Here is a 24,317-nt window from a genome sequence, read left to right as displayed (position 1 = left end):
GGCACTGGCACAGGTTGCCCAGAGAAGCTCTGGATGTCCCATCCCTGAAGGTGTTCAGGGCTGGGTGGGATGGGGCTTTGAGCAACCTGGTCTAGTGGGAGGTGTCCCTGCCCATGGCAGGGGTGGGTGGAACTAGGTGACCTTTACGGTCCCTTCCAACCCAAAGCAATCTATGATTCTTTGATGTTTCTAATGGATAAATACTATCTCATGATTTGAGATTGTCCATAAGACAAGACTTAAGCAAGGCGTACTAAATAGCAGAATCTTGAAGACTACTAATATGTAATATTTTTTTAAGTGAATAGCTACTATATCATGCTTTGCTTAAGTGAAAAAAAGGCTTAAGTATGATATATTATAAACCAAGTGTTTGAAAACTATTAATATGTAACATCTATTGTCAATGTATTTGGACTCACAACATTTACAGTTACAGGCATTAAAATAGTAGAACTACGGGAAGCATTCCCAAAATGTTTCCTGCAGGTCACTCATAATGTGAAACCTTTAAAGATCGCCTAGAGAGGTTATATTTTATTTCTGTGCTTCCTCTAGAATTAGTGGATACACTAAAACTAAGGGAGTCTTGGTGATCAAGTTATCTTTTACTACATGGAATGTGAAATACTTTTCTCTCAAATAATATAGCATTGATTGGACTCACCATGAGAAGAAAAGCTTAGGTATTCTTATTTTTAGCTGTGTGAGAGTTTATTTAGATAATAAAAGAGAAGAATTAATTTTGCAGAATAGGTATAGCTGGTACAGATACAATTGTACTAAGTCAATAAAGATGAAGAATTACATTTACTGAGATACAGAATTCTTAATTTTCCTCTGAGCTTTATCACACTGAAAGTGAGAAAGAGATGACCACCAAAGGCTTTATTCTCCTTCCATTTTTACTGGCAACTTCTTGGAGATAAGCAGCCCTGCTACTGAAGGCATCTTCCCAAGAGGTACCAGGCAGACAATGCATTGGCTGATAACTGACTGCACACAATGGGAATTGCTACTGACTTTTGCAACAGTTGAGAAGCCAGACAGAGTGGTACAACAAAACCCTCTCACCAGCACCCTGATGCTCACTAGGAAACCCACCTGCACTGGGCTAAAACACTGTTTCTGCAGCTAGCTCTGGCTCCTCCTGCTACCACCATCACAGAACACCTGCTCCCTCCTAAACGACTTCAGCTTCTCTTCCTCAGTGGCTTCAGCTATTACACCAAATTCAGAAACAGGGAGGCTGAAGAGCCATGCAAGCACATAGTCTGCCAACTCTGCTACAGTGCTACAGAGGCAATAGCCATCAGCAGAGAAGACAGCTCCTACTGTCTTAAAATGTCATCCCCAAAAGGTTATCCAGCAGAACTACCAAGACAATACAAAGTCATAGTATCAGTATTATGCTCTAAAGAGAAAGCCTTTTTCCTTCCTTTTCCTCAAAGAGCTAATACAGAGCTTTGACATACAAACTTTTACTCAATTCAAACTGCAAATGTTCAACACTTAAGTAATTGAATATTTCATTTAAAGGGTTTTTGGCACATCAATTAACTTGTTACATAAATAATCAACTCCCAGAAAGTAAAAAAAAAAAAAAAAAAAAAAAAAAGTAAATTTGTTGAAATGGAACATACACATTAAAACCTGTAGTTTATTTATGTAAACCAGGAGGACAGAGAACAATAAAATAATTAATACCACTTAGACTTTATGCAGCATTGTCTCACATGGACTGACAATGTAACAAATACAAAGTATTTTGGTGCAGACACACATTTTATGTAAAGGAAGCTTGTGCTGGGCAAAGAGCAAGAAATCAAAGCTTCATAAGGTACTGAGGTCAAGCTTCCCACTGAGAGAACAGATGGAAGAAATGGATGGAGAACACCACAAAACATCAAAAAACATGAGTATTTTTTGAGGGCAAACTTCACAAAAACAACAAGAAAAAAATAACTGGATTAGGGACTTTTTGAAACCATATAAAGATTATATTCTTACTAACCTTCTGTACATGTAAGAACATGTAAGAAAGAAAAAGCAGAAATGGATGGAAATGTGATATCTGTCAAAAAACAGGTATGAAATTTTTAGCAAATGTATCCATGAGGGCTGACAATAAAGTTTAATCTTACTCTAATAGGAGAAGTTTATTCACATGAGATAATTTAGGTAAAGACAAAATATAGGAAAGATGCGGACCCCGGAGGTGTTTGTGGACCATTGTGTTGGCTGAAGCATGACATGACAGCTTGGTAGTACTGAGCACTGGATTCTGCAAATACAGCCTATAAACAGGTGATAACTATTACAACTGTAGGACACAGAAAGTTGTCCAGACTAAGGGAACTTACAAGTACTATGGATTTTTCAAATGTTCCTGTCAATAAAGTACATTTATAAAATCAGAAGAGAATACTCAGTTAAAAATGCCGAAGATGACTGTGGAAAAAAATACTGAAAAGGCTGGAGAACATCTGGCCCATGTGAAATGGTAGAATAATGCCAATGTTGCGCACAGGAATCTAATGATGGTGATATTATAAAATCACTGAATAAATAATAATTTGGCTGTTAATTCTGTACATCCTTCAAAAAACTCAACAGGGAACCGGCTTGCTTCTCTTTCCCTTTCTCCCTGAGAACTGGGGAGCTCTTGCCAAAGCATATGCTCAAAACTGTGATTAAGATAATAAAGTCATGTGTAATAAAGATTATAAAGAACTGTGTAATGGTGGTGGAAATACAGTGCTCACTATACACTTCAGGTCTCTCTTATCCTCCATGTTCAACAGCTCCTTGGCATTCTTTAAAGCTACTGTGACAACACGGTCTCATCTCTTCAAGTGCTTCTTTTCAGTTACCACTTTGGCACAAATATAACAATTACATATAGAAATAAGTGAAAAAAAAGCATTATTGTATGAGATACAATCATTATTTGTAATTTAATCATAAAGGGTTGTTATAAACAATAGTTGCAAAGTACTTCTCTAAAAACAAAGGTTTTACACACTTTATTGTAGAATAGCTTTAAGATACGATCATCTGAACCTTTCTGTATGTTCAAGTTAGATAAAAGAAGAGGAGACTGAAGTCTTTCACAGAGCAGCTTTAAAAAGGAATACACAACTGGATTCAGTGTTCAGAAACATAAAGGTTATATGTGGATGGAATACATCTGTAAATTACATCTGTAAATTACATCTATAAAATTCTTGTTCCTGACAAAAACAGCTAAGAGGAAAAAAAAAAAAAAGACCTAGGACTTTTCGTGGTCTTCATGGTCATTTCAATGGCAGGTGTGTTGCAATGGATATTGGCAGTTAAGGAAAGCAAGTATTACAGTGCAGAAAGCAGAAAGGAAACTAAAATGCCACCATATAAAATGATGTTTCACTGTCATCTGGAATATTTTATTCAACTTTGGTCAATGTAGGTCAAAAAATTGAGAAAACCAAGAGTTTGGAGAGAAAGGAGGAGATTAATTTAGAAATCAAAGGTTTTGGCATTCGAAAAGATTGAATGGACATGAAACATTTAGTTTAGATAAGAGAGGAATGAGAGTGACATGGAAAATAGAAGGTGGCAGGACAAATTATGTACCTTAATACATAATCCTTCACAAAGACAAAGAAAATTAATGACATTTTAAAAGACTATATTTAAAGCTCGAAACTTTGAACCCCCACCTCCCCTCCTTCAATTTATCAGCTTAAAATAACTTGACAATTAAGAACACGGTAGATTCTAACGCAGATTGGATATTTCAAAGAATAAACTTTTTTTCTTTTTTCTTTTTTTTTTTTTTGAAAGCTATGCAAATTGTCAAGTTTCACTATTTTCCTCTCATTAAAGTGGTAAAGTGTAAAGCTTTCTCCATACAACCTTTAAAACATGCTTATTTACTGAAATCTCAACTCATCTTCAGCCTATTGACATGGAAGCAGCAAAGATTAAGTGATTCTCATCAAATACTCACAAAATCCCTTACTCTAATTCTTCCACTGAGTTTACCCCTGACTTTCAAAGTTTTTCATGTCCCTTATTTCTCTTCCTTCTTTGCCTGTACATTTCTCTCCTTACTTTCCACACAACTGGAAACTTTTGTTCTCACTGTGTGGTAAGTGCAGCCTATCACTGACTCAAATCATATCTCAATCCTCCTGTTTACTCAGAAACTAAGTCAATCACTGAAGTCCAGTTCTCTCATCACACTGGCATTCAATGGTACATACCTGTTTCATTTAAAATAAATACTAAATTTTGCCTTTGTAATGTCCTAACTTGCCTTGTACCAGATTTTGAATATGTATGTTTATTTGTGTATTATCTATGAATGGCATTAACTGTACAAAACACTGCAATCTGCTTTTTAATGTAAACTTCACTTATGAACTAGATACACAACAGAGATATCAGATAGTTTACAGCGTATGACTATGATCTATACATATAACACAGCACACATATTATACATATTTATATGAGCACCTAAGCATACATATTTAGCAATATTAATGGCTTATGGACCTCAGCATGTGAAAAGGCCTCACTCTGCGATGTGAACAATGTGCAGTCTAGCAGGAAACATCTAGCCTCAGTTTGCAATCTGTTAAATGCTTAACCAAATGCTGGACATCTGTTAAATGCTTAAAACACATCAGCATTTCTTACCTAGAGCAACAGGTGAGCAGAAGACAGGATGATACACATCTCCATTCTGTAAATTCCCATTTGCTTTTGCCTCATGGTCATTTCTTTTGACAGTGAATTCAGGGTCAACTAGTAACTCCTATATCCTATAATTTCTTTGGGACTGATGACCCTTAAAATAAAGATTTAGGAACATGCTTGCAATCTCTAGTTGTGCCCTTGTAAACTCACCTTTTGCTTTTGCTCCTCCCCTGCAACAACACAACAGCAGCCTTTCTATATACTCACACAGCCTCTCAGCCACACTGCTATGACTCTGCTTGGTGGTAAGGATGCAGTTGCACATTTTGTAGACATTGCTGTTGTTTATGCCATGTCATGAAACCTTATCAGCATGCATGCTCTTCCAACCACGGCTATATGGTATTAACACAATGACTATACCACAGATTGCAATCAACCACCACACTTTTGCCTTCTTAAACTATCCTTCTGAGGAGGCAGCTTTAGCAGAATACTTAGTATGAACAATGCAGGTCTCTTGTCTTTGTTGCAAGATATGCTCCTCTGACTTGAATAAGGTGATGGAAAGTGAGCAACAGTGAAAGCAACAGAGTTTATAGCCTGCATTGAGAAGCCACTTACTTGCAGAAAAGTAAGGATTCATGAATTAGTTTTAAACCAACTCAGAATGCAGTTTTAACTGCGAGTTGTGAGTAATACATATAAAACTAACTCGTAAGAGAACATATATGTCTTAAATATTTTCATGTATCTATATATTCCTTTTATTTCTGAATGTGAATGTGCACTACAAAATTCTTACCCTGTATAACGCATATTGTACAAATAACAACAATGAGTACATAAGACAAAACTGTTCTCTGCAAGTTCATTGAAAGAATAAAAAAATCAGATTACGCACATTTCAGTAATGGTTTCTGGAAGATTTGTTGGGATTTCAGTAAGGCCTTTTCCACGACAATCCACAATGTTGTTACTACAGGTGCATGCAGTGGGACAATGCAAGACACTGCAGGATGGAGCCATAAAAGACTGGTGACCTGCAAAAGAAAAGAGTTTCTTCTATAACTGTATAAACCTGTCAAGCATTAATCCAGTTTACCTCAAAAGTAAAACATCACATTTTACACCTCCATGAAAAAATAGAAACAGAACTTAAAAGAATAAACATTGTTTCCTATCCATGATTTCAAATTGCATTATTTTAAATACCTAATTAATACCAACATGTTGACACAATAATGAGATTAAAGAAAAATGCTCAACTACTATGCTGGCTCTTTCATCATTTCTCAGTTACTTCATACACTTGTATTCAAAATCACTTTTTTAAAGAAGGCTAAGTGTAGTCCATTTTTTAGGTATATTTTATTTATTCTGTGGTTTTAAAAACAATTATTGTTTTACTCAGTTTTCAGAATTTTGTGTATTAAAAATGAATGTCAACAGAAATTAATGAACTTTGCCATGAACACTGAAGCTCTTCTCTTAGTTCAGTTCTGCAAATACTCATTAATGAGTATTATCCTTCAGTGTATGCACCAGTTACAGACAAGTTTGGAATTATGACCATTCCATCCAATCACAGAGATAAATAAATAAGTTTGACTACATTGTTTATACTCTCACTCTGTATTAGCTCAACAGACTTTCTCCCCCAGTTTAACAGTCTTCCTAACTAGTCAGGCAGCCATGAATTTATACAACTTCATGTCATCCCCTAAGAGTTTTATGTTAAATTTGGCATTTATAATTACTTGTAACCTTAATACTCACATATTTAGATATGTTTTTAGAAAATAAATATCTTATTACATTTTCCTGCAAATAGGTTGCATGTTATAATATATAATACATAATATATTAAGTAGAGCATGTCATTATTATAATGATTTAATGATTTAAATTACTGTTTTGTAATGATATGGAAGGCATGAAGGCACGAGAAAGGCATGAATCTCCCCCCTTCCCCCTTTTTTCCCGTTTTCTTTCCTATTAAGGTAAAAAAGCTAGAGACTGTTTTGAGACACCTAGGGAAAACCAAACCAAAAAAAAAAAACTTCTGGACTATGAAATCTGTCTTGTTGTATTTTATGTCATATATTAAGATGGAAAGGGTACACTGATAACGTATGACATATCACTTTAACGTTGCAGCCAGTGCTGTTCCTATTTACAACTTCAAATAACTGTTCAAGTTTTAAAATTACTCTGCTGGAAAGGCTGGTCTTTTGAGATAGTAGTTTGCAATATAATCATTTGTTTTAATGTTAAGGTATCTGTTACGAAAGTGCAAACAGCTGCCAAAACTAACAAACAGAAAAATATTTCACCCATCTTACTTAAAAAACAAACAAAAAAACAAACAGTGATCCAGAGATAAAACATGGTCATTCCCCATCTTCAAAATTAGCATTAGTGTCCAAGTTATAAAACTATGCAGTTTACAAACAAGATACTTTAAGTGATTTTGTTAGGAGCTCTTTTAAGTATACATAAAAGGCTGAAGTATGGTAAGAATGTGGTTATCATTTGCCATGTTAGGATGTCATGGTGCCTTATACTGTGATGTTAGAAGCAGTTCAGTATGGATAGAAACTGCATAAAGCTGTTTAAAAACAAACAAACAAAACCACAAACAGATCTGTGTAAATTTTGGCATATTTGGCAATAGCGATCTGGGGGTCTGCAGAAAATTAACTAGTAGAAGCAGTCCTGCTGAATGAATGAACAGACAGCTATTTTCCAGTTGTTTTTCAATATTTTGAGGAACCTTGAAACAGCAGGTAAAGTTTACAGAAATTTTTCAATCAAGTTTAAAAATATCTAAATAAGAAAGATAAACTTGCCTTCTTCCTCATCTAGGAGACATGAATAAAGGAAAAAAAATAAATAGAGAAAATGTGATTAGTATTGAATCGTTTGTCATTTTGTCATTTCACATCAGAAAACAACCTGATGCACTAAAGAATCATAGAATGAATAATAGAACCACTTGGGTTGGAAGGGATCTTAAGGATCATGTAGTTCCAACCCCCTGCCATGGGATGCCACCCACAAGATCATAAAAGCATACCAGTAACATTCAGAAGTTTATTGGGGCTTCAGAAAACTGTTTAAACTGAAGTAGAAAAATAAAAAAGAAAAAACAACCTGTTTTTTTTTTTTTTTTTTTTTAATCCTTTTAACTAAAGTCCTTTTCCTTAGTACTAAAAGGCCTTATGTTCTCAGTCTGTGTATCTTTTATATCATTTTTCGTTTCTCTCCCCACTCTTTATGATGGCTATGCAGCATTCACACAAAATTTGTAAGGACAGAAGCACCGCGACAGAAGATACAAATACTGATAAAAATGATTAGCTTCATTAAATTAGGAAAAAAAAAAAAAAAAAAAAAAAAGACAAAAAACTATGCAAAAGCTAGCAAGGCATAGCATGAACAGTCCCTGCTGAGCTGTTGTCAGGCCGTGCAAATGTGCTGCCCTTACCACTGCAGACGAACTCCCGTTTCTGGACCTCCGCCACGTTGTGCCCCCGCAAGTGGGCCGGGCCCATGCACTGGGTGTAGAGGCCGACGCGAGGCCGCTGCCGCAGCCAGTCGGACAGCCAGGCCAGGTGGCAGTCGCAGTAAAGGTTGTTGGAGTGAAGGCGACTGCATGAGAAGAAGCGTGACCATATGGTTAAATTGGGGAGAAGAAATAGAAGAGCAACCCATCCTTCCTGTTCCCCCCTGTAGCACCAAACTGTGCTGCTTTACTAACAAAAATCATGAACGAGCGATTAATGTTTTACATCTTTCATTAAAAGTCTGGGAGTTACAGGCTAATAAACAAAGCTTATACAAGCAGCAAAATGACCTTTTAATTGTGGTCTAAATCACAAAAAAGATGAAGACTTCTTAAGAAAGTAAACTACCTATAGTTTCTTTCCTCTTGTCTGAAGAAAAAAGTAAACACACGAGCTTGAAAGCTGCCTCAGAGGTCTTAGTCCAGATATGAACAAATGATGAATAAGACAGAAATGTCCAAAGTAACATATCACTGTAGTGTCCTATAGTGATAATATACTGTCAAAAAGAAAGAGTTAATAAAAGATTTGGTTTCCAATTAGATACATCTAAATCTGTCCTTTATCAGTCTCTATAGAAACAGCTTGCAAAATCCCTCTAACAGGTCATATTCATTTTCTGCAGAACAAGACAGAGTAATAACTCAATATAAAACACCTTCTTTCACATCCCTTTTCTGATTTCCTCTCTTTTTGTTTAATCGCAGAAAGGGGGATTAGCTGCTTTTGGCTCCTAGGGAAATACAGCCTAAGCAATGCCTGAAATTTAAAGACCAAATGGCAGCAAGCAATGGAATTAAGGAAGTCGCCTCTTGGTTGGCAGAGACCGACACAAGACCACGGCTCCTTGCCAAGTGGCAGAAAGCACTTTGCCATTGATAAAACATCAGACAAATGTATTCACTAAATTTGGTAAATTACTTTCCTCTGGCTCTAACTTTTCCCTGGCTCTTGCGTTTTTCTCAAACTACAGAAAAAGACATCCACAGTTATAAATCAAATCCTTACTCAGAACCATCCATAACAGAATAATGTCATTTTGGTCCCTTTTAGATAATGTGCTCAATCCTAACTAAATCACTGGAAAGAAAGTGCAAGAAAATGAGAATTTAAACAAGAAGTCTAATTAGTCCATAGAAAGTCCTTAAAGCAACATGAATTGTGCTATAAACCAACAAAACCAAAAGACTTAAAAAAAAAAAAAAAAAAAAAAAAACAAACACTGAGTTAAATTATTTACAAAAAATGACTAGAATTAAAGGCAACGCCTTTTCCTGCACTGATTCTTGTGTGGGTGCTTTGCAAACATAGCTCAGAATACAGCATACACATTCAATACAATCTGTGGCCAATTGTAGGCAAGAACACCATTGCGAATCTGAACTAATGCCGTTGAAATTAATACGGTTATACAAGCATATTCGGACTGCAAATGGGATATTACAGCTATAATCTAGGACTATGTGCCTGTTTTCTTTTGCTTCTAAAATAAATATTAAAAAGATAAAATAACCCACAAAAAAATGTAAATGATAACAAAACTTGCTAATTTGATTCACTGTAATCTGGAATTCAGAATATAAACTGGATTTCAAAGTTTGAAAGAGGAACAGATGGATATTCAATTTTTCAAGTCTCAGACACAAAAGAATTGAATGAAATTCTATTCTCAAAATATAAGTGAGGCCACCAAAGCCCATGGTCAGTACAACTCAAGAGCTCTTGCATTTATCCAAACAAGAATAGTTACAAGTCTGTTATGAAGTCAACAGAACTACTCACCTGAGTGCAGTTTTTTCAGTTACTAATGTTATGCTAACTTAAGTCAATAGCACTAATGATTTAAAACATTTGTGCAAGTAAACATGCATAAAAGAAAATGGACAGGCTCTTTGCAAAATTAATTCTTTAACAACAAAAGCTACTCTTGAACTGTGATAGGAACATCCCATTCATTTCTGATTACCACTTCAGTGGAAAGTCTGTTTGACATTGTGTCAGAACTAAACCTTGAGAGAGTCTGGTTTTGTTGATTAACACAGTGTACATTTATTCTTAGTTCAGTATAAACAGAATAAATAACACCAAATTGTATCACTTGCATATACACTTTTATCACTGTGTTTTGTTTTAGTATTCTTCCAGTATAAGAAGTATTCTGCAAAAGTCATAACCTCTAAAAATGGGAACCTTATTGTAAATGCTGACACAACTTTAATTATAATAGCACTACCGGATGATCCTATAATTTTATGTTACAGAGAATGTTGGAGAGCCAGTTCAGTTTAATTAGGTCTGCTAGCAGTACAGTAATAAAAGCATAAAGATTTCCCATTTATCACATCTGACAGCCAATCAAAGATTCTTCCATGTTCCTAAATGAAATGTGACCTATTCAATAGCTCAAAGTAAAACAAATTTTTGACTTTCAAAAAACATCAATTTCTTACTCTATGCAGCTGTAAAATATAAAAGAGAATCTCCCCTGCCCCCACTTTTTTTTTTTTTTTTTTTTTTTGTAAGAATGTGAAGCTTTTCAGTGAACAAATGCAGCACTATGGAACACCCAGTTGGAAAAAGGCCATGAAAACATTCCCATCACCCCATATCCTAAAGAAATGGGGTGAAAATGATATAAATATTTCTAGATCTCCTGAGTTCAGATATTAGTCACTTGACAGTTTTACCTTTTAGGGTTTTTTGGCATACGCAAAGATCATGCTCACCAAACTCAATATTTTTTTTGACCGAGAGTATGCCATCTCCTCCTGAATATGCATTTATAGGCCACTGACAAAACTTGATTGAGGGGAAAATGGTATACTGAACACACTGGGTTGATAATGATGGCAGCCAGCTTCCACGGGACTACTTACAAAGTTCTGAGTTTGGGCATATGATTGAAACTTGCAACGGACAGCCGGGTGATGTTGTTATTGTTGAGAGTGCTGTGAAGTAAAGAAGAAGCATGTTAACACATGTAACACTTGCATGTTACACTTATTTATGTTACACTGACTACACTTTTTTTTTTTTTTTTTTTTTTTTTTTTTTTAACAAGGCATGGCTAATGAAGAACAAGGCGTACTGCTTTTAGGCATGGCTACTGGGGAAATAAGACCATGCTCTGAGGTCCGCTTTGGCTCCCTTTTCAATCCCTGTTAAAACATTGTGATTTGACCATTCCATTTACCCTAAGTAAACAGAGACCCCAGTAATCTATGATCAACTCAGAGGACAGAAACAGAGCTTCTGCCACTGTTAAGACTGGTAACATAAATACTGTTAAGAATGTTAAAGCCAAGACTGCCATCCTGATGTAAAGAAGAGTTCCAGAGTATTTTTGGAGAAAAGTCCTTGGTTTTAGGATTCTGGTCTCCCTTTCTAGCTTCTGAGAGTTCAAGATCTGCCTTTTTTTTTTTTTTTTTTTTCTCCATGAATCTTCTGAACTTTTCAGAACTGCAGTCAATTTTTATACAGAACAGTGTTGATGCAGATGATCCAGAGCTGCATGAACAATAGGTGACCTTCTGCTATACAATGGAAGGAGGCGGGAACGTTAATTCTCTAACAGATAATTTACATTTTAGACAAGGTGCCCAGAACTTGAGACAAAAACCAGGAATAAATCTTAATCAATTGTTGGCTAGCACAGAACTGTCACACACAGTAAGTGTAGTTTGTAAAGATAATAGAACTGTATGAACAATCCTACAGTTAACTATTGTCTTTAGGCTGCAAATAAAATGCAAACAAGCTTGACTCCAGAACAAGGAAACAAGTGACAGAATTTACAGTTTCAGCTTAGAGATTACTCATTTGAATACAATGGAGAATGTGCTGTATGGTTGTAAACACAATTATGAGACTAATAAATAATAATTTGCACTACCCAAATCTTATTATTTTTTCCTTTTTAAAACAAGAACTATTAAAAACAAACAGAACAGTGTGTAATTTGTGCATGTTCTGAGTAAATTTTAACTACTCTGTGATCCCCAAACACATAAAGGTAAACTCACAGCACACTGAACAGCATTAAACTATATGCTTCCATATTAACCAAGCAATTAATTACTGGTGCAACGTGCTGCATTTTACCTTTGTGTGCTTACTCATTCAACAGCCTAAATGTTTTCTTCACTATGCATAAGGCATCTCCCCTGTGTGCCCTCAGGACTACATAAACAAAGAGGAGATTAATCAATGGAAATAAATAAATAAATAAATAAATAAATAAATTGGGGGGGAGGGGGTCAAAATGGAATTAAAAAAAAAAAAAATGGCCAAGTGGGAAGTGGGTATATCTGCAAAAGGTGTCTTAGTAAACAAATGACAGCCTAGTAAACAAATGACAGTAGACTTTTCCAGGATTTTCTTAGTGTCCACATGCTAAATGACAGCTCCAATACTTCTTTCTGCACGACTTCTTAAAAGGTTTTTAAATCATCCTTTTTTCAATTAAGGGAATGGAAACAAGTACATATTTCCATAGCTGTTAACTGTTTAAAGAATGTACATCTATAAAAGGTTTTAATTTTAAATTTCAGATATTTTGTGTTTGACTTGCTGTTGTGTATACAAGAGCTATTAATTTATCTTTTTGCAAGGCACAGAAAGACGTAAGAGTTGATGTAAGAGATACATAAGAAATTAAACCATTTTTATAGCTACTGTAATCCAAAATGCTTGATTTCATTGCAAATCTAAAATCAATTAAAAAAAAAAAAAAAAAAAAAAAGAATTTGCTCCATACTTATATCTAAAACTGTTACACACTATTGCAAAAAGTGTGATGACAGAAAACATTTCTTGAATTTCTTAGATACTTTATTATTTTAATATGGCAACACAATATATTTTCTCATAGTCAATGTTTGGCTAAAATCAGTATGGCTGATTTTCTCTTATATAAAGAAAGAGCAAAAGGAAGAAAAAAAAAAATAAGATTTCACAGAAACCTGCTAGCAAATTAACAAGTGGGCAGGTTTATATCTAAATTTGCTTCCATCCTTCCAAATTTCATGTTGATTTTGTATCTTTAACATTAATAGCCTCCAAGATTCTGCAGTTGTCTAACCAATTTATAAGACCTGTTACTTCGAAAAAATTTGAAAAAATTCAAATTGTAACTAAAGACTGTTTCACGCCAAGTAACTTTAAAAATTACTTAAAAGCTTCAACATATACTTATAGTTTGAAGTAATATACAAATTCTGTGCTTAGAATAATTAACTCCAAATGGAAACAAAATACATAGCCTTTATACTACTCATTGTGTATATATTGTGGTGTGATTTACATATCTTTAATGCTTTATTGGAAAAGAAATCATATTAGATGCATACTTTTCAGTAAATGTTCAAAATATCTCTTTAAAATTTATTTTCTAAACTGTCATTGCTTATCACACAACATAAGTCAGGATATACAACTTGTAGTTGTATATTTGAATACTAATAGTTAAGGTATATTCACAAAATTCTAACTACCTACTTTTTAAGCAGATGATTATTTTTATATAGTTCTGTTCCCTTTTGCATTCATTGAAATCAATGTGAATTTCCTACCATTAACTTCTACTCGCAAGGATGACCTTTTTAGACTACTAAAAATCGTGAGCTTTAAAAACTACAAATATTCAGTTATATACACACACATGCATACCCATTTAACACTTCCAGATGTAAAGGCTCATATTAAAACACATGATAACCAGATTAAGTCACCACTGGAAAAAACATGAGATACAAAGATAAAAATCTCACAGAACATCAGATTTACTGATAGAAAAATAAAAATTTATCAAGTTCACCATTAGACAATACTGAACCTACAGTACATTATTTTATACCTTGAAGTTAACAATAGATTTATTTTCTATTGCTATACTGTAAAATAAATAAATAAATAAATAAATAAATCAGCTGTCAGAACCATTCACTCATAAGTAAGATCAATTATTGCATATTAAAATAAAACTTTACTGCAGTAGGTCACACATTCTTAGTTTATTGGACATATTATTGGACACTATCAGTAACTAATCAGTAAAGGTTTTTTACTTCAGAATCTTACAAGAAAAAAAAGAAGCTTCCTCCCACCCCAAGGTGAGATTTACCAAGTGTGATTCAAACTAACATGAAGTAACTCACTGATTCACAAAGTCTTTCAGTTCCCTTAATAAAAAAAAAAAAAAAAAAAAAAAAAAAAAAAAAAAAAGCACAGAAAAAAAACGTGACATTTTGACTGTCAGAGAAAATATTTCAGGAATGTGTGCTGTGTCTCATATTCCTTGGGAATGGAGACACTTTGCTCTTTACAGTCACTATTTTCAGGTCAGGGGTCACTGATGATAATTTTGTTACCTTTAACCTCACTGAGGGCAACTTTAAGACAGTGAGAAAAAAGTATGCAAAAGAGTATTTTGTTGTATTCTGAGTAGAGAGTATTCTGCACCTACAAACCTTCAATGACATAAAATGATATTTTCTGTATATGTTTTATACACATACCCACAGGAATTAAAATCAAAATTTCTGTTTAATATGGACAGGCTAAACATCTCACCACAAAACAACAGTATTTTGCTAGGAAAGTGCCTCTTTGAAGACATCTAGATTGTCAGATACATTTAGTATATTGTTCCTTAAGTAGAGAGGCTAAAAGATCAAACTGATGTCAGACTGTACAACAAAGGCAATCCTGAAAACGTTCAGCACTTCTACAGTGATGTATCATTTACAAAAAGAATTGGATTCATTAATGCTTCCCTTCCTTTTTAATAAGAAATATATTCTTTTCTTACAGTATCTACATTATACCTTTTTTTTTAAAAAAAAAAATTAATTGTGTAGTATGGTTGTCTTGCAGGGTAAAGGAGCATCTCTGTCTCCCCAGATAATTTTACCATTTTATAGCACATTGCAGTAGATTATTTTAAAGACATCTTTTCACTAGACCATTCTGACACCAGGCTGCAGCTCACAGATAAGCTTTTGCATTAGTACTCCCCAGATATCAAGCTCTTGCTAAAAGTCAGAGAAATACTTACAGCACTTCCAGGTCGCGTAGAGCCCTAAATGCCCCATCTTCAATACAGCTGATCTGGTTGTAATCCAGTTGCCTGTTAAACAGATTAGGAAGGTATTTGTAAAAGAGATGAGCACTGGCAGTGCTGTGTGTGAAGCAAGCCTCCTGAAGGGTCTGCATGGCCAGGCCACACTAGCTGAAATGCTCTTGCAAATACACTCGTATGCTTAAGACTGTCATACACCATGCCGGCCCGGATGCTGCCACAGAAATCTCTTTTTGTTCTGAACTGTCTGCGCAAAACAGCAGCTCCAGGAGAGCTCCAGTAAATAATAACTGCACCTTATATTAAATGCCAAAGGAATGCAATTTCATTACATCAAGAAAAGCTATCCATTAAAAGCTCTCAGCGTCATCTTGCTGAAACAATTTCATTAAGGTAAAGGACGGTAAATCACTTAATGTCACACGCATCCCCTCGGTGACCTAACAGAATCCATTTATCAGAGCAGCCCAGCTGCATGTTAATTCCCTGCGCCCTGGCAGGAGCGAGTGAGGGACCACTTTTAGGGGTGCATCTGCCCCAGATGGGAGGTGTGGGGCTGAGGGTGGGAGTTTACAATAATTGCCTTCTAGAATGTTTCCCAATGTAGAAATATTAGTGTTCAAGGTATTTACATACCCAGTTAGCTATATCCTTTAATTCTGCTCCAAATGAAACTAGCATTTCTGCTGGAAGCTTCAGTGTGTGATTTTCTGCATATTTTGTTTTCTCTGCAATTGTATGCAGATAAGATGTTGCCACAGAGCACTTGAATTCTGGACATAAAACTCAGCAATCCAACCCATACATTATTAATCTTTAAGTATTAAGTTATGAAAAATTTACATTCATTTCTCTGAAGAATACTATTACTTTTTCATTTCATAACATTGATACAGTACATATTGCACAATTTTAAAAAGTCTGCTGAAATTAACCACTGTGCAAATACAAAATCCCAATTTCCCTTGTTATAAGCTTCTTCTATAAATATTGCCTATAAATATAATTCCTATAAATATGCATTTTGAGGTACAACTTGCAAGGAAATACAATCTCACTTTAAACAACCGGATCTTCAAGCCCGACACTTGTCAGTATCAGATAAGATGTATGAGTAAATACGTGTGAACATTGCTAAGAAAATGAACAAAATACAAATGAACTCTGCCCTCTCTGTCTGCAATTATAGATTAGCTACCAGGGCTAATGAAGCTTTTACTAAAGCATTTTCTATGATTCTTCCGAATCTCTGATAACCTTTTACTTTATTAATAAATCATCACACCCACTGTTGAGTGTGAAGTACCAACTTTTATAAAGTTCTTATAGTTTCGTCCATATTTTTTATCTGAATTACTACTATGTAGGAATAAAACATTATCATAACTATAGTGGTGTCTGTGTTTCTTTGTACTGAAAGCTATACCGAAATGCAAACTATAATTTCCTGAATATGATCTTTAATCATTTTGGTGCAATGTTACAGCACCAGTGCTGCAGTGTTGGAATATTAAAGCCTACTTTCTCAGGCTCTTTTCATTTTTACTAATTAATTTCATTTAACAATTAAGTTAATAGCCTTTTTATTTTAAAGAGGTGAAATATATACACAGTACAGTTCTTTAACCTCTTGAACAATTTATCAAAGCTATTTAAATTAGTACAATGGCATGAAATGTTACCCTTGACACAATACAAAAGAGAAATTGTTTCCAGACAAATTGGAAAAATCTTTTAATGCCATCGAATTTGCCTAATGCAGTCTGCAGGTTAATCTGTAAAAGGGTGAGCTGTATGTTTGCCCATATCTTATTATCCTTAGCTGTCAATGTATAAATCAGTGCTGACACAGCTTCTTCTAAATCATCCATATTATACACAAAGGAAAATCTTTTAACAGTAGAGTAAGCACTTGAGCAAATCTTGTCCTACACAAACTGAAAGGCAGATTTCTTCCACTGGACTGGCAGCAGTTGTGGTGCACCTGGAAACCTTTGGACGTCTTCCTTTAGTGAATCACCATTGCCATTATCTTAGCGAATGGTGAGTTGTTTTCATTTAAATTTTCTTACCAGAAAGATTACTTTGTTTACACTGAATTGGTTTAGGTTTGGGGGGAAGGGAGTTTTATGGATGAGGGAGGACAAATATTTCCTGTGTTTCTAAATTATCATTGAAAAATACTACTTTTTTCATGTTTTAGATGGTCTTCCACCATGATACATACATAAAAAAAATACTATGAACAATTGGCATAACATTTTTTTTAAGCTATGAAAGGTAGCTTTGACTTTGAAGTGTGTATGGCTTGAATAGTAACTTATGGTATCTGTTAAGGTAAAGATATATACTGCATATATAACGCAAACAAAATGTTAGACAAATGTTAGACAAATGTTAGACATAATCAGTGTATCATTAATGTATAATTTCTCTCTAATGGACATACTGAAGCAGTCTGAATATTTGGGGTAAGGCTGTCTCCTGAGAGCAAAATGCATGAGCACTGTGGCTTCAGACATAAGCAAGAGAGCAAAAAAGTACATGTCTCAAATTTAAATGTTTTATCATTTATTTTTTTTAGCATGATGACTTTCAAAACCATATATTAAAATAACGCTATGTGCTAATAAAAAGCTTTTCTCTCCACTAAGTTATTGACTATACAAATAATACTAACTTAATTTTAGAGCATGTTTTTTGGTTTTCATTTTTTTTTTCCATGAGAATTTATTTTGTTCTTTACACATGATTGAAATGCCCTGAAAAACAGAAGCTGACCAGACATGGACCAGCACATATATCCATGGCCCATCCTCATCCTACCCCACTCCCCAGTATCTCTTCATGTTTTTTTTCCCCCCACCATCTCTACAATGGGTCTTTTCTATGTGGAACCACTTCCTCTCTTCAAAAAGTTGCTCTGTTCCTCTACTTTTCTCCCTCCAACTTTCCACATAGTAGCTAATTATGTTGGGCAATGTGGTTCCTGGAAAGCTCATAAAATGCCAAGCAACAGCTGCTATACTCAAAATATTTCAGATGTCACAGAGAATTAATTATTTTTTGCACCTTCAGCATTACCCAGGTAGTTCATATACTTACTACCTACTGCTATTTAAAATGTTACTGTTCATGGGTAGCGAAGACCATTCAACTGATAAGAAAATGTGAAAATGTGTTTCTTAAAATATTGTTTACTTATTAGTTTTGCTGATACATCTTGCCTTTCTTTTTTCTGTATTTTTTTTTTTTTTAATTTTTAGCATATGTTGTCTACCAGATGACAAATAAATAATGATAATTAAAAAAAAACCCTTATGTCACAAGAAGAGTATTTCATAACTAACAGAATACATAGCATACATTTGAAAACTTCTATTCTCATACAGAAAAAAAATAATTAATTTGTATCTGACTGACAGAGAAAACATTTTTTCCTCATTCATAGAGGCTGAGTTAAAAGTTACAACAGTTTCAATCTATGTCTACTTTACTCTCCTGCTCTTCAGCACTTGAGGACACACTGTGGTCCAACGCAAGAAAGGCACCATGCAGATTTAGCTTCTTTTTTTGCTCACAAATAATTATATTCTACTAATGGATCAACTTAATGGTAAACATTTTTAAGAAGTCATCAGCAAGAGTCAGAAACTTTTCTAGATCCCTGCTGTGTCTTCCTCAACAGTAAATATTTAGAAAAAGTTTCTAGTTGTAGCACACTGTATGCTGTACTTCATATATATATATATATATGAAAAAAAAAATATATAATATATATAATATATATATATATTTTTTTTTCCTTGGGAAAAGAACAGAGTGCAGAATATTTATCATTGCAATAGAATTTTTGGAAACAGTCACTATTTTAATTTTGCCCTGTATTTTTTACAACAAAACTGGGTTATGCTTTCCTATTTCTCAATTCCCCTCTCTATTTCACTTTCAAGAGGGATCAATAATTTCAGAGGCATTAGCTGAGAAAGATGTAACATAATTGTGCAAAAATCTATTCTAAGTCTTTAATCAAACTTCAGAAAACTGTTTGTACCCTGTGTTTGTTTATTTCTATTATTCTTTTGTTCAGAGGTAAAGTATTTTTATTTACATGCACTTGCTAATGTAGTTTGTTTTGTTCTATCCTAATACGTCTTGTAAAACATTTTGAATGCATAATATTCTAATACACATTATATACCAAATATATACTTTTTCTTTTAACCCAAAATTAATAAGCAAAGCTTACAAAAAACAAACAAAAAACTCTAAATTAGGCATACATACTGAATAAACTATAAGAAAAAGAAGAAAAGATTTATAGATCCATCCTCTCAAAATTACTGAGCACTTCATTTATCTAAATCCACAAGTATTCTCCAGGAAGAAAATTAAAAATAAAATAATAACGATAAAAAGAAGAAATAGGAGACTTGTGTGAAAAGAAGCAAAACCACATAATGAAACATCTGTAATTAACGTAATGCAAAGATATTATGACATAAGTATGACTTCACAGAAATTATTTAATTTAGCCAGTTAGACGGCAAACAGCCTCTAACCTGGGGGAGCAAATAGGTACCTATTCTAGTGTGGAACACAGGGTAAGCACATATCGCATGAAAGTTGTTAGAACGGTTTATTTAAATAATAATTATAGAATCTTTACTTGTAGAGCCATTTCTAGTTAGTTACTCTACAAAAAAAAAAAAAAAAAAAAAAAAAAAAAAGCATGAATATGTTTAGTAAAGCAAAGGCAGTCTCGCTTTCCAAACAAAGTAGTGGAGATGTGTAAAGGCCTAAAGGCTCCCGAGAGTTCAGTCAAGTTCTGTGTATATCTTAGAAGGTCAATAGAAGCATAAACTAATTTTCTCCAAGATTCAAATCCTCAAACAGAATTTGCATTATTCTCAGGTTTGTTTTATTCACTTATGTACTGTTATACAAATAAATACCAATTTTGGATAGATTTTTAAATTTTATCTACTTCATACTTTTCATTGGTGTTTCAAGTGCCAGAAAGAAAAGAAAAAGAAAGTTTTCAATATGCTTTCAGAGAATTCTGATTTGAAACTCATCTTCAAAGCCTGATTTAAAAACACAATTAACAGTGTGTAAGTGATTTGTTTGTGACTAAAAGGAAACATTTTTCTGCAGGCTAATTTTTAGGTAAGTAGTCTTAATAATAGCATTTGGCTCCTGTATTGAAATGGTCTTTTATTGAAACAGCCAGAAAAAAAACATTTTTGCCTCAAGATTATAAATTCTCTGATCTATTTAGCAACAACAGTTTTAGGCATCACTGGAAAAGTTTACCTATGCTTTCTGTTAGTCCTGCAGAGAATTTTTTTGACTTTACCAAAAATCTTAAATATGCACGGAATATATTAATACCCAGTGAAAATTCTTCTTGATGTGTACCTGAAATATGGGTAGCTGTACAGACAAGTATTTGAATTAAGTTTATGACTAGTAGTAGGGGTGAGAAATATGTCAATTCTAAATTATTATAGCGTTTGGATTAGCACTTGTGCAGATGAGCAGACATACACTTTCAGTTGCAGTGGAATTTTGTGCATAATCTAAGAAGAAACCAGTAAGAGAACACTTTCAGCAGGACTCTCAGCAGGCTTTCAACTGTTAATAAAATTGAACTTCAAGAAGTCTAGTCATTGCCAGCCAAGATAATTACAAAATTCAGTTAATGCCTTTAGTGACAAGGCTAACTTTACATATTTTACAATAGGCCCAAAAAGGCCTTGGAGAAACAGCAAGTATCATAATATTATTGAAGATTTTGGACAAAGATGTCGCCTCAAAGATGAGGTGACAGCTATAGGATCCAACAGCATCCCTATGATCCACCACCATCATTACCTACATCATGACTGTCCGCTTCCCCTTACTTTTCTGACCCAGGAGCCACTGTCCCCATAAGCTCTTTCTTTATGTTCTGTTACAGGGGGTAGAAGAACACAGTCCCTCTTTAGCAGCCTTTGCTGGAACAAAAATTCTCAAGAGGACACAACTGTCCCCAGTTGCTGGAAAAAAAATGGAACCAAATGGACACAAAGACACTGAAAAACAGAGTAGTCTAAGATGAGACAAGACTAGGACAAGAAAAACAGGACACAATATACTGGCATGGAGATATGATCAAAGTGTTGCCTGTTCTTGGTATTATTTTGACATCGCATATATTTACTATCACAATTCTGCCATAAGTACTGTATCACCATCATCATTAATGTGTATATTAAAAACATGTATTTAATTTCTAATTTATATGATAATTTCAACATATTAAAACAAACAAAGAAACAAACACAGAAGGTTTCGCTGCATTCTCTGAAGTGGAAAACCTAACTTCCTGATGCAAATTTCTCTCCCAGAAGAAGCACCACGTCAGGAGCAGCTTTTTGAATTATACTTTTAGAATTTGAACAATCAATACTGGATACTGTGTTTTTAGTCAGAGAAAACTGTAGAAGCTAAGATTCCCTCATTTGTTGGCATGTTTTTTGAAGAACTTGACTCATTAGCAACAATGGTGCTGCAGCTGTGAGAGTGAAGTCAGGGTGATGAGGGAAGTGATCCTTCCTATCTGTTTCTCATTTAGGAGATCACACATGATTACTGTGTCTGGTCTCAGCTTCAGCCTCCCTAGCAGAAGATGGACACTGGGTGAGTCTGACCAGGGCCATCAAGGTGATGTCTGAGGAGAGTCTGCAAGAGCTGTACCTGTTCAGCCTTAAGAAGAAAGGGAAAACGCAAGGTGAAGGAGGATGGGATCTTATAGCCTATAAGTGCCTAATGGGAGGGCACAGTTAGTATGTTTGTGGGGACTGACTTTATTGTTCTTGCTGTTCTTAACTATGATGGTGGGGCATGTCACTGGGGCTTTAATTCCTCAGAATGCCTTTCTCTATTTGTTTATCTTCTACAGAATCTATCCTGTAAATATTAAGATGCCCGTAAAAGAAATACATCCACGTTTCATGGGAACTGGGCAGCTTCTTCTAAGAATCATCAAGAGGAATCTAGAATGAACATATTAGCAGGAAATCAAAAGATTCTAGTGGTATCATCAACTTTAAAAGGAATCAATTTCCTTCAGATGATCTGAGTTAACATCTAATTCCTTTTGTTCTGTGAAGACTAGGACAACGTTCTTTGGCAACCACAGAATCTTTCCCACAATGTTCCAACAAGGGGGAAAATATTTAGGGGAAGTGAAAGAAAGCTGAATGTCCATTTAGCAAAATAAAATATATAACCACTTCAATTTCTGTGAGCTTTAACTGTCTTTGAAATTGCTTACTAGAATTAATGTTTAGTTTGTTTATCATGCATTGCGTTAAAAAAAAAAAAAGCCCCTTCAATTTATATCCTAATTAATCTAATGTTAGACAAAGCAAAACTTGAGTTTACAGTGTTCTAATGCAGGTTTCTTTGCTCCTTTTATTTCCATCTCTCTTCCACAAGCTTAGTTAATATCTTTAACAGTATGCTTAACTACTAGGCAATTACAGAAGAAACAGTGAAATTAGAACAAATAATGAATTCTGTTTATGACAGTTCTCAGTAATATAGATATGTAGTTTCAGGACTTTAGTATAATCATTCCATAGATGCTACGTTATTTCATTTCATGGTTTTCTTTGTTTGCAAAGTGATGCTTTCTACATCCATCACTCATCTATTGTCTCCTTACTTTTCTTGGACAATGAAATAAAAAAGTACAATTCTTACAATCACCGTTCTCTAAGTATAATATAAAAGCCTAGGCTAGGGTTCACATCTCTCTTTGTCTTGACTAAGCTTGTGGAAATGCACAAATACCATTCATTTTCTGAATACGTGACCTAGTTACACAAATGATGTGCTAGACTCCATGTGGCTCACCCCAGGAACTCATGTTTCATTCTGATACACCTATACCTCACACAACATAAGGTGTATGACCAAGAATGTAGAGGGATGTGTTTCTTAGAGGTTTCAACTGATCATAAGTATTTCAGATTATATGTTTGTTTGTTTATTTATTTATTTATTTTCTGGGATCACCAATAAAGGATATTCCTGCTGTCACAAAACTATAAACTATATGCCACATATCAGATTTGGACTTTGTAGCAATGCTACAGCCTTTATGTGAGTTTTGTTTGAATTCTCTTCCAAAACAGAAAGGCTTTAAAGAGCCTGTTTTATGCACATTTTAGACATAATTCAGTTTCCTTACCATGAAAATATACACCAAGATATAAATACTATCTTAGCTAAAGGTTAGCATCCCAACTCATTTTCTGACTGGAGCTATCTCACTATATATAAGTATACTTATTATATTCTAAAATACTGCCTTGCCATGAGAAAATTCTCAATGATGCTTTTATTTTTACTACCAAAGTTTCTTTCTTTAGCTGTATCAATTTTCAAATATAACAGAACATACACAAAAAAGCAGGCTTCTCCTTGTAGCCAATCCTCTCTTAACCCATGAATAATGCTGGCACCAGTTCTGAGTAGAAACTCATAAAACATCATTTAAATAAAGTAACAAAACTACTTTGAACTGTGCTTACATGTTTTTAAGCATATTTGAACATAACAGATTTTCCAGTGAGATGGGGTAGGACTTTATTGTAGGGAAAGACAGTATCACAAATGTGTTTAAATTAAAAAACAAAAATACAACATATTTTTGTAGTTGTATTATAATATCTTATTAATTAAACATATTATCTTGTAGTTGTATTATAATCATGGAGCACTACATTTTCAAAGTTTAACTACAAAAGTTAATCTTTCTCTAACCCTGATAACTGCTATTGGCATAAAATTATTTTAAAGGAAATTACATGAAAACCTCATTAATGGCTTAATACTTCCCTATTTTTATTGATGTCACATAGGACAGCCAGCATATTTTTTCACAGCTGCATCACATTGGGAACTCCACAGTCTTTCTTTAATCCAGTAGA

General features: G+C 34.3%; 1 protein-coding gene across 6 annotated transcripts in view; it reads right to left on the bottom strand.

Annotated features, from left to right (window-relative positions):
• The window catches only part of SLIT2 (slit guidance ligand 2), a 257,772-nt gene that overhangs the window by 84,679 nt on the left and 148,776 nt on the right, over positions 1-24,317 (bottom strand). For all 6 annotated transcript variants that reach the window (XM_084518845.1, XM_084518846.1, XM_084518849.1 and 3 more), the window contains exons 6-9: positions 15,310-15,381; positions 11,132-11,203; positions 8,177-8,340; positions 5,591-5,729 (exon numbers count right to left, since the gene is read on the bottom strand). In XM_084518845.1, the coding sequence (XP_084374971.1) occupies positions 5,591-5,729; positions 8,177-8,340; positions 11,132-11,203; positions 15,310-15,381 (447 nt within the window). The remainder of the gene's footprint in view (positions 1-5,590; positions 5,730-8,176; positions 8,341-11,131; positions 11,204-15,309; positions 15,382-24,317) is intronic.

Source organism: Aythya ferina, assembly GCF_964211825.1.
Source record: "Aythya ferina genome assembly, chromosome: 4".
In the NCBI taxonomy this organism is placed as follows: Eukaryota; Metazoa; Chordata; class Aves; order Anseriformes; family Anatidae; genus Aythya; species Aythya ferina.
The sequence above is the reverse complement of the archived record's forward strand: the minus strand, read 5'-3'. Positions and strand labels throughout refer to the sequence as shown.